This window comes from Perca flavescens, chromosome 7 (assembly GCF_004354835.1).
Source record: "Perca flavescens isolate YP-PL-M2 chromosome 7, PFLA_1.0, whole genome shotgun sequence".
Taxonomy (NCBI): domain Eukaryota; kingdom Metazoa; phylum Chordata; class Actinopteri; order Perciformes; family Percidae; genus Perca; species Perca flavescens.
In genome coordinates this window covers 31,565,460-31,577,237 of record NC_041337.1, presented here as the reverse complement: position 1 = coordinate 31,577,237, position 11,778 = coordinate 31,565,460, and the positions used below count along the sequence as shown (strand labels likewise).

General features: G+C 42.8%; 1 protein-coding gene across 5 annotated transcripts; it reads left to right on the top strand.

The window, feature by feature from the left end:
* Positions 1 to 2,757: 2,757 nt before the first annotated feature.
* Positions 2,758 to 11,322, top strand: cox4i2 (cytochrome c oxidase subunit 4I2). 5 transcript variants are annotated; one of them, XM_028582478.1, is made up of 5 exons: positions 2,758 to 2,929; positions 5,668 to 5,761; positions 7,735 to 7,899; positions 9,794 to 9,925; positions 10,886 to 11,322. In XM_028582478.1, exons 2-5 carry the CDS (start codon positions 5,668 to 5,670, stop codon positions 11,017 to 11,019), a joined length of 525 nt encoding a protein of 174 aa, XP_028438279.1. In that variant the 5' UTR covers positions 2,758 to 2,929; the 3' UTR covers positions 11,020 to 11,322. The 5 variants fall into 5 exon arrangements, with proteins under 5 accessions (XP_028438279.1, XP_028438278.1, XP_028438281.1 ...); XM_028582477.1 differs by lacking the exon at positions 2,758 to 2,929 and adding an exon at positions 5,334 to 5,407; XM_028582480.1 differs by lacking the exon at positions 2,758 to 2,929 and adding an exon at positions 5,382 to 5,458.
* The last annotated feature ends 456 nt before the right edge of the window (positions 11,323 to 11,778 follow it).

Here is an 11,778-nt window from a genome sequence, read left to right as displayed (position 1 = left end):
ACGTCTTACCATAACGTACAACAATACAACAGTATACAACAAAACCTTTACATTACAATTCCATTCCTATGTTTCGGTCTATTCCTTTCTGTATATTGATTTTTTTAATCTATTTTTGAACTGAATGATATTATGGCTCTGTTTGAGGTCATTGTTCAGTCCATTCCACAAAGTCACCCCATAAACACACATACTATTAACAGCAGTTCGCACAAGAGGTTGTTTAAACATACTGTACATTTTCCTGGGCGTTGGGTAGCTCACCTGGTAGAGCAGGCGCCCGTATATAGAGGTTTACTCCTCGACACAGCGGCCGCGGGTTCGACTCTGAACCTGCGGCCGTTTGCTGCATATCATTCCCCCTCTCTCTCCCCTTTCATATCTTCAGCTGTCCTCTATACTGTAAATAAAGGCCTAAAAATGCCTCCCAAAAATAAAAACATACATTTTCCTCTTAGATGGCATCCCCCGTCTCTATCATTAAACATTGCATTGTATGTTACATGGTAAATTATTTTCTTCAACTTTAAACATAAATTGTGCAGTTTTGAAGTTAACAATGTCCTTCACCAAACTTCACCCCCTCGCCTATACTGTAGAACGGCATAATATTCAGCCTTCCATTGGTGCATTTCTCTTTCCAATAGCAGTACAATTGACAGAGATAACGCTGGATAACGCATTTATGAGACCCCAAAAATGGTGTAAAAAAAAAATCACATTTGACCGTGCGTACGCACATCTGTAAGCAATGTTCCCTTTATAAATCACAGATTACCCAAAAGTGAGCGCATGTGAATCAGCCTCTTATCCCGCCCTGTACACACCCATTTTTAAATAGTCAATGCAAAGCACCTTGAGAAGAGTTGCATGTCATTTTTCAGGGAGGTCAACTGCTGTTTACCTTTGATCGCTCATTTACAATTATTATTAAAAAGGTATTTTCTTCATTCCATCCACAAACTTTACTGAATTTCTGCAGCTACTCCGCTGCTCATCTTAGACTGTAGGTAGCTAAATAATCGTAAATAAGCGTTCAAACGTATGCAACAGAACTCGTTAATTTACGCGTTAGCAGAATCTGATTTGTTAACGTTGATTTATGTGCTGAAGTGTGATTTAGAGACCTGCTTCGCTAGCAATGGGAGTGACTGGAGAAATGAAAAATATATAACAAACAGTAATCCACTCACAGGAGTAATTGACGCAGATTTTCACCTTTAGTTGGTTATATATCATGGCTAGAGAATAAAATAGAGCTCTCTGAAACAATTTCAACAGGAAGTAAACATCACAAGACGGCAGGGTTTATTGCAGGGCTGTTGGACTACATTAGATTTAGCAATACACTGGCAACTAAGTGTATGTTGTATATGTAAAATCCAAATCTGTAGAGCAACTACTGGTAATAACTAGCTGTGAGATAAATGTAATGAAGAGAAAACTACAATATGTGCCGTAGAAATCTAGAGGAGTTGAAGTAGTTCATTAATTGTACTTTCCACGACTGCAGTTTAAGAAACACTACAGCACTATCTGCTTAGATAGCATAAAGAATTATAGACGGGATAACAATTTATGGGCGCGTTCTTTGCTGAATGAATGTACCGTATATATCCTAACCTTTCCTAATGTATCACTGTGTTGCTGGAAAGAAAGCAGGTGAATACGCAGACTGTGAACACAGGCAGGGTTAGTGAGCTACAGCACGTAGTCTTCAGGTTATATAACACAACGTAAGTGTTCAACAATGACACAGAGGCACCTGACTGACACCACAGCTGTGGTCTGCTACACATCAAATAATACAAGCTGATTACTGAGAACACAATGGAAAATCACACATCTGTTAACTGCAGGACATGGGATATTTCTATTACATGTATACAAACAACATAATTAAGAGTCAAAGAACATTTGCTTGAACTTAGTTTGAGTTTCTTTAGTTTAGGCATGCCTACAGAGCTGCTCCATTAAGTTCAAGCACATCAGAGATTTCAAGCTAAAAAATAAATTTAAAAAAGTATTATTAATATGGTGTTTTTCTCTCTATATAAAATAAAACAAGATTTCTTGTACATTTTAATACTACCTAAGCTGTGTTTTGGGTTAGAGTGTTTTCAAAGGTCACACAGCCAAGCAGTGTGGGTTTACTATGAACAAGTCTGTCCTCACCCAACCCCTGAGACTCTCCTCTGTCTCTGTAGTGCAGCTGGTGACTGTTGGCTAACTTTTGCCCCACCTACCACCCACAGCCAGCCAGCCAGCCAGCCAGCCACTGGGCTCACCGCCAACAGGAATAATGGTGGCCTGGTGCCAACTGCCCTTGTGTAGTTACTTAGGGTAAAAGGTTGCAACTTATCTCTCGTTGTGTCTGTCTTTCTTTTCTCTCTTTCCACAAAAGCTCCGTCTCACATTCTCATGCACATGCGCACACTCTGCCAGTTCCTGCCCACTGTAAAATATAGAAGTCTGCGTCCTAACGTAACCTCGACAGAAGCGACCCCATCGCCTCGGTCTGAGCAGGAGCTGTGGAGAGCATGGAGGGAAATAAGAGAAAGTATCTTTGGCTACGTTCAGACTGCAGACCAAAGTGACCAAAGATTTTTTTTGCTTTTACTTTTAGTGATCTGCAGCTAAACTCAACCTACTTTTCCCTCTCTCACTACATGCTTTGCTAGATTGTTTACTTGTACTGGTTTGGTTTCCTCCTCCCCCCCCCCTCTCTCTCTCTCTCTCTCTCTCTCTCTCTCCTCCTCCCATCCAGCCAGCCTTTCTCACGCGCCCACCAGTTGGTTCCTGCTTAGTATTATGTGGTGATAAGTAGAGACGAAACGGAAAAGACGGCCTAAACAGCCCTTTTATCTCAAGATTAGTTTTCTTGCTGTTGCATCTCCTAACCCTGCAGTTTCACTCTCTTACGACTACCGTGAGTATTTGCTTTTGCCAAATCAAATAAACAGACTATTATGGTTTTTGGCAAGAAGTAGCTACTTAAGAGGGGACGACGGAGGGACAGATTCTCCCCACTCCCCATTCCCCTAACTCCACACAGCTAGGGAGAGTGGCGGACGTGCAGAAAAGATAGTAAACCATGACACAGATCTGGCTGAGAGATTTGTAGATCTGCAGAAATGCGCAGCAGCTGTTATAGGAAGCTCACAATGCTCTAAAGACACAACAAAGTATGTCAAACCTGATGGTGCTAACTAGAAAAGAAGCATTAAAAGATTGCTCCATACAAATCCATGACATTTTTTAAACCGGCAGGGCTAAAAGGCAAGGCAAGGCAGCTTTATTTGAATAGCACATTTCAGCAACAGGGCAATTCAAAGTGCTAAATATAAAACACTTAGTGAGAGTAAACATTGCTTCTTTCAGTATCTTTTATTTAAAAAATTGATTCAGAGCAAATACTGTATGGCTTAAAGTAAGTATTTTTCTTTAAATATGTGTACAACAGGTTCAATGTTTCTGCCTCTCTCAGAAGGTCAGCTTGAACACTTAAATTGACTAAATGCCAATGTCCGCCATTTTAATTTGCTGTGTGTGTGTGTGTGTGTGTGTGTGTGTGTGTGTGTGTGTGTGTGTGTGTGTGTGTGTGTGTGTGTGTGTGTGTGTGTGTGTGTGTGTGTGTGTGTGCAACAGAAGGACAGGTGTAAGGACAAAGACTAAAGCAATAGGAGAGAAATCCTTGCATAACTCAAACCTTATTCCCGAAACTTAAATCACAGACTGTGAACATAAACTCTCTCCAAAATCAATGCAGGGTGAATTCATCCGGTACTTTCCCTTGGGACACAGTGTTTTTGTTGCGTTTTTACGTTAATGCTGGTATCATCACCCATCCCTGCAAAAACACCTGGTAACTATCACTGCCATCTACAGCCATGCCCTTTTCATTGGAGCGTCAATAATGAGCCACACTGGCTTATGTATAATATCTTTTGGAAGAACTTTATTTTTAGGTGATCGTGCCTTCTCCATCAGGGCACCTGGCTTTGGAGCCAACTGCCCGAGGAGATAAGGCTTGCTGAATCAGTGACTTCTGTTAAATCACTTCTTAAAACATATTTTTATCAGACTTGCTTTTATGTGATGCTGTCTTTTTCATTGTGTTTTTATCCTATAACCAGTTAATTTAAATGTATTTATTGAACTGTTTTTCCTGTCCTTTCTACTTTCACTACTACAATGATGTGTATATATGTTTATGAGGTGCTATACAAATAATATTATTAAAATTGTTATTCACCAATCATATCTTAACTATCAAAAGGTCACCCTGCTTTTTCATTCTGTTACACTGCAGTGTATTTACCAGTAAAAGCTAATGAGGTGGCCAGACTTTGGCATTGATCCAGGCCACCTTTATAAAGCACTTAAGGAGATCTTCTGATTCAGTGTTGTGAAAAACAACTCACAGACAGATAAGTATGTCCGCTGTTTGCTCTTAAAATAGGATCAATGGCGAATGAAATGTGCAAGACTGCAACATAAAACATAATGAGCAATAGATAGAGAAGAATCATTTTATGTAAATGAAGAGTTTGCATATTTGTGTGTGTACAACAGTTCAAAATAACTGTCATCTCCCATGCCTTAAAGAACTGTTGGTTGTGGTTATTGCTGCCTTCAAGTGCTCTTCTGAGAGTCATAAATGGGGCTTGTTGTCGTGCTTTTGTCCTGCTTACAATACAATTTACGTTGCAGCAAAAATAAAATTGGGCTTGGCATTTACTGTCCAAAGTAAGTTGCTGCACATGTAAACAAAACTATTAGTCAAAGAAACTGGAAAAAATAAAAATAAAATTATGTTTAGCACTACTTCAGACAAAAGCATCAGACAAATGAATAACTGTAAAATTCTGCACTTATACCTTACTTATACCACTTATCAGGCTCCCTAAATTGTACATATTATCCTTCATAACAACCCCCAAAGGGTTCATGTCATGAGAGAATGTAGGCCTACAAGTTAAAGCCAATTACTATTTTTTTCTTTTTTCTGACAGCACCTGAAGGCAACATTAGTGTCAGCTGTTGAATATAATAACTTAATTAGACTAAAGAAGTAAAATGAAGAAACGAAGAAATTTAAGAAAAATTAAATTTTTTTTGTGTGTATTTGGAAATCTGTACTACCTAAGCCTAATGGACCTTTTTCACGGCATACATGTTGACATGTCATAGTAGGAAAAGCACAGGTGTATTCAAACCCATTAATGATGGCTGCATTCCACTTAGGAGAGGCCCTGGTAGGCTATTGTTTGCTGAATCACTGAAATAGCTTACTGGGACACTTGATGGAATTGAGCCATCGTTAAGGTTATCAATTTCAGCTGTGCTTTTCCTACTATTGAAGTCAAAAATGGCTGCTGTGAAAAAGGTCCACGCTCATCTTGAAGTAGGTCACCGTCTTTTATCACTCTTAAATATACTTCTGACGCTTTTGACTGTAAGCAGCACACAACCGACCACAGAATATTGAAATAACCTAATGTAGGTCTATTCATTTTTGTCAGGGTGCACCACTAGTCTTATTTAATCAAGATGATTTTAGTTTTTAAGATGGTAACCCGGCAGGACTTTAAAAACAATGCCTGTGTTGTTTGAATACAAAAAAAAAAAAAAAAGTGTACTTATCTTTTCCCGACCTGTTTTCAGATGCTCCGTCTGACTGCAGGGCGCGTGGGAAGTCTGGTTGCCAGACGTGCAACCGTGGCCTTGACTACCAACAGCGCGAGGATGGCGAGTCACGGTAACGTGATCCAGATTCAAACAGCTAGCTAGCTAACTAACTACACATTTAAAATCCTATCGAATTTGTGTTTTTCATCAGAATAGCGATAAATTTCTGCATAATTTAGCCAAGGAGTGTGGAACTTTTAGGAGTGCGAGAAACAGATTAACGTCATGAAACACAGAAAAGAAGACGAGTAAAAGAGTATGCTCTCCCCTAGCTACTTTGCTTCTTAATTTGAGTTCCTGACCAAAATAATTGTCATTTCCTGAAAATGGTCTCAATGGAAGAATGTAGTCTGTTTTCTGGAAGGTCAAAAACTACTGTAAGTTATTTTATTGTGTAACCTCTCAGTTGAAGCTCAGGAGGAAGTTGTAGTAAACAGAACTTTTATTTTGAAGGGAAAAACGGAAATGGAGAAAGCGTTGTATTTTCTGACGGTTGACTGTGTTGGGAAGAAATAAAGTGAGACGTGCAATGCATAGACAGTATAGGGTGCAATGCCGTCTTGGTTCCGGCATTGGAAGCCCGTGTCCTTATTTTAGGGTCAAACGGTGAGTCTAAACAATATAAGAAACTCTCGGTTACACTACAAACAAACGGGAAATAACTTCAGGAACACACTAAATCAGTAGAATAAATCTAGTTAGTCCTAATATATAGTCAGAGTTTAACGTGAATATTTTGAGTAGGCCTATTTTATAATTTGATGGCTTAGACCAGTGGTTCTCAAACTTTCTTTTCAATAATGTACCCGTTTTTGAGTTGTTTTTTTAAGCCAAGTACCCCCTGACCAGCGCTAATCATTTTTGGTAGGGAAAAAAAAGTGTATATTAACAGTAGGCCTACAGATAGATTTACTAAACAGCCTTGTAATAAAAAAAATAAATGAAAAAAAACATTTAAATGCTAATGACAAAAAGAGAAACTGTAAAAAAGACAAACTTGGGAAAAGATGTAGAAGGAAGGAAGTAAGGCAAGAATAGGTCAAAATAATATCAAAAACTTCACGGTAACATAAGAAGAAAAAAAGCAGACAATAGAGGAAGGAAGGCAAGATTCTGTCCAAAGAAGGCGACACAATGTCACATTTTTGGTAAGAAAAAAAAGTCTACATAAAGAGGAACAATGTTCTGGACAACAGCCTTGTAACTATTAAACATTTTGTTAAATATCTCACTTACCCCCGGCAGTCCTCCAAAGTACCCCTAGGGGTACACGTGCCCCCATTTGAGAAACACTGGCTTAGACTATAGTTCTTGTAGCCTGACAAGCCAGACCCACATCAAGATGTTGGGTCTGGGAACTCACCGTACATCGGAACTTTGCAGACATGGTAAAATCAAGCACGTGTACCAAAATAAAGCTCAGGCAGGTCAAAGTAAAATATTTTTTTTTTTTTATGAGAATTATTTTGTATTTGTCACGAAGAAGATCTTGAATATTTGACTTTTACTTAAATAATCTGCAATCCACTGCATACTATATTTTGATAGCATCTGTTACCAAAAAGATGCCTCCGAAGTTTTTAGATTTAAGGGAAAATGTTGACTCTGTAAATACAGAGAGGGACAGCAGAAGTGGTTGTGTACAGCTCTGTGACTCTAGCTGTGACTTAAAAAAAAAAAGAATGTTATTCTTTCAAAAAGCTTACCTGGAAATGATATGCTGAATTGGTATAAACACAGCAAAGGTTGACAGCAGTAGGTTAAGCTGCATGAAACTACATTCAAATCAACCAATTTGGATTAGTCAGTCATTCACTCACTCGGTGTTCTCACTTTATGCAACTTCCCCCCATTGTTCAGAAGACTGGCGTACCAGAACAGGAGGCCTCAGTCTCAAGTCTCAAACCAGCAGATGGCGCTGCTGTACCATCATAGACACGTGATCCTGGATACACATGTTCCCATTTTAAAAGGATTCTCTTGACTGCACATTGTTGCATCAGTTGGTTCTAAAAGTGACCCTTCCTGTCTCTGTCTGTCCAGAGGTGGCACAGGCAGTGGACATGTCTCAGCCGATGTACGTGGACCGCCTGGACACCCCTCTGCCCGACAGACCCTACACCGACGTCCTGACTGCTGCCGACAAGAGCCTGAAACAGAAGGAGAAAGGACCCTGGAGCCAGCTGAGCCAGGAGGAGAAGCTTGCCTGTAGGTTCATCTCTCCTCGCGGGCTCGGACTGTGGAGCTGCTGAGGTGGAACACGACACAGCAACGACACGACACAGCAACGACACGACACGACACAGCAACGACACGACACAGCAACGACACGACACAGCAACGACACGACACAGCAACGACACGACACAGCAACTACACGACACAACACAGCAGCGACCGCGACACAGCAGCGACCGCGACCGCGACACAGCAGCGACCGCGACCGCGACACAGCAGCGACCGCGACCGCGACACAGCAGCGACCGCGACCCGACACAGCAGCGACGCGACCCGACACAGCAGCGACCGCGACCGCGACACAGCAGCGACCCGACCGCGACACAGCAGCGACCGCGACACAGCAGCGACCCGGCGACGCAGCAGCGACACGGCGCAGCAGCGACCACGGCGCAGCAGCGACCACGGCGCAGCAACGACACAGCGCAGCAGCGACCGGCGCAGCAAGCGACCGCGACCGCGACACAGCAGCGACCGCGACACAGCAGCGACCGCGACACAACACACAACGACACAACACAGCAACGACATGACACAACACAGCAACGACACGACACAGCAACGACACGACACAGCAACGACACGACACAGCAACTACACGACACAACACAGCAACGACACGACACGACACAGCAACGACACGACACAGCAACGACACGACACAACACAGCAACGACACAACACAGCAACGACATGACACAACACAGCAACGACACGACACAGCAACGACACGACACAGCAACTACGACACAACACAGCAACGACACGACACAGCAACGACACGACACGACACCGCAACGACACGACACCGCAACGACACGACACGACGCAGCAACGACACGACGCAGCAACGACACGACGCAGCAACGACACGACGCAGCAACGACACGACGCGACACAGCAACGACACGACACAGCAACGACACGACACAACACAGCAACAACTCAACGCACCGTAACAAAACGACATGAAAACACACCTCAAATTAATACAATACACTTAATATACGTAGACCACAATTCCTTCAGAAGCACAGGGCACCCAGGGGTGGAAAGTGTACATTTACTGAAGAACGGTAAAGTACAATTCTGAGGTACCTGTACTTTTGGGCAAGTATTCTTGTCTCATGGTACGTTAACGCAGGGGCGTAGCACCAAATTCTGGGAACTGTAGAAAGGCATTTTCTATGGGCCCCTCCCTGCATCCACAGCTATTCATTCTAGCATCTTTTTTGGCCCTCCTCACATGAGGGCCCTGGGTACTCGGTCCCCCTTCCCCCCCCCCCCCCCACACCCCCACTCCAACTACATCTATCAGATGAATGTTGGGGAGTAGTAGCGGTTATTTTACAGATCCAGATCTTAACAGACGCTCACAAGTCCAAGTTTGCTCACCTATCGGGGCGCGTTTTCAGTTGCCTGATTTTTAAAATCCGATGTGGTTGAGCCAGAAGCCTTTATCTTGACGCCACACATTTTGCGTTCAGGGCTTCTGCTTCTGGCCTTGTACGACGATTTTTAGCTTATGGTGCTTCTGATGAATGGCCCAGCCGCTGGCTAGGCTGAAGTGTGTATGACAGACTCACGGATGAGGCAGGAGTCCCCAATTTTAAAATACAGAGCAGCTTTTGTTTTATTTTCATGTCTTTGTAGATTGCCTAATGACTCTCTGTGTGTGTGGTTTAAGCTCTGCAAAGAGAACTCTATCATTAAAGGACACACCCATCACGCTCATTTTCAGGTTGATACTTGACAGTCGTGCATATAAACAGTGACACAATACTATTTCCATATTCTTAGTGGTACACTTGCCGATTTTCTCTTCTTGACCCTCTATCTCACCCGTCTCTCGTGTCCTTCGCAGTGTACCGGCTCGCGTTCCATCAGACCTACCCGGAGATGAAGCGGCCGTCGGCAGAGTGGAAGACGGTCTTGGGCGGTATGTTCATCTTCTTGGGCTTCACTGGCCTGCTGGTCTGGTGGCAGACAGCCTACGGTAAGTCTGACTTCTACACCCTGAAAGGACAGGCCCATCTCTTTTGACAATGCATGGTGCTAAAAAACACATGGCACACCTGGGGCCACGTTCAGCCCTGACCAAACGTGTTTAGTTTACGGACACGTCTCCACTGATTGGGTATCACATGTGACACAACCAATAATTGTTGAGACTGAACACGCCCCTGGTGACACAGATCCCCTCCACAGCAGACGTTTTCACTTATATTATTATCGTAGCAGGTACAGCACCGCTGTTCCTAACACCATTAACAGTAGCTCTGTTCCTTTCAAGTCTCCCAGTAAGCCTCACCAGTTAGCCAGCACGTACAAAACCAGAGCCCCGTAAATGGACTTTATGAGTTCCACACCGGTGTTTGACACCTCAACATGTCCAATGTGAGAGAGGTCTGTTACCAAGGGCTGCAACGGACGATATATTTTCATTGTTGATTATTTTCTCAATTAATTTATTAGTTTTTTTTGGTCTATAAAATGACGTCCTCAAATGTCTTGTTTTGATCACAACTCAAAGATGTTCAGTTTACTGTCAGAGTGAAGAAACTAGAAAATATTCACCTTTTAAAATAAATAAATAAATAAATTAAAAAAAGCTGAAATCGGGGAAAAAAAGTCATAGCAAATCGCTCAAACTGTTTTTATCGAGTTAAAAATAGTTGCCTATTAATTCAATAGTTGACGACCAATCAATGAATCGATTACTCTTTGCAGCTCTAGTGTGTTTTCAGTTTCTTTACCGTTTTACCTGCTGTCAAACGGCTGGCTGAATGGGAACTTGATGGCATTTTGCTAAAATAGTTTTTACCAAGCGCAAAAAAAGCTCTGACGCTACTCGCATGCTTTGTTTTTTTGCAGCATCATGCACGCATTTGCATATCTACTACACTTCAAAGTCCATTGAAGCGCTATGTATGTCTCTATTCCTTGTTTGCTCTAGTCTACCCTCCACGTCCCAGGACCTTTGACAAGGAGTGGCAGGCCAAACAGCTACAGAGGATGTTGGACATGAAGGTCAACCCCATCGAGGGCTTCTCAGCCAAGTGGGACTATGAGAAGGGCCAGTGGAAGTAAAGGGACCACTGGACTGTGGCTGAGGTGGCGCAGGGTCCCGAGCTGTCCCCTCAGAGCGTGGATTTGTTCCACTCTGTGACGCTGCTGTCAAAGTTAGTCACATATTTTGAATGTTGCGCTGTCAAAAACTGTCAAACCACTAGAAGGATGGAGCTTTATCCACGGTCACCATCTCTGGGGCCATTTGACTCTGTGCCACCTCCTGCTCTCAGCCAGGGGCCTCCTCTCCAACCACTTCTGTCATGGTGAGAACTGTGTCCGTCCTGTTGTAACCTCATCATAATAAAGTTTTTCCTAACGCCAGCTCTGTCCAATTCTTTGATTTTTAAAAAGCAGTGCACAAAAAAAGTCGTTAAAAGTCGAGAATCTGGGGGCGACCTCTAGCTCACCCAGTGAGAGCGTGCGCCCCATGTAGGCAGAGTCCTTTGCAGCGGCCCGGGTTCGAATCCAACCTGCTACCCTTTACTGCGTGTCATCCCCCATCTCTCTCTCCCACCTTTCCTGTCTATCTGTCACTACAAATAAAGGGGGGGGGCGGGGGAGAAGCAGCCAAAAATATTTAAAAATGTAAAAGAAGTGAGAATCTGAGTGGGATGTAACTATCTTTGAGAATGGAGTACAAGTCTGCAGTACATGTACTTGAGTATTTCCATTTTATGCCACTTTCTACTTATACTCCTACATTTCAGAGGGAGATGTTGTACTCCACTTCTTTAATTTATTTTCCCAACTATACTTCTTAGTTAATGTTTTCACAGC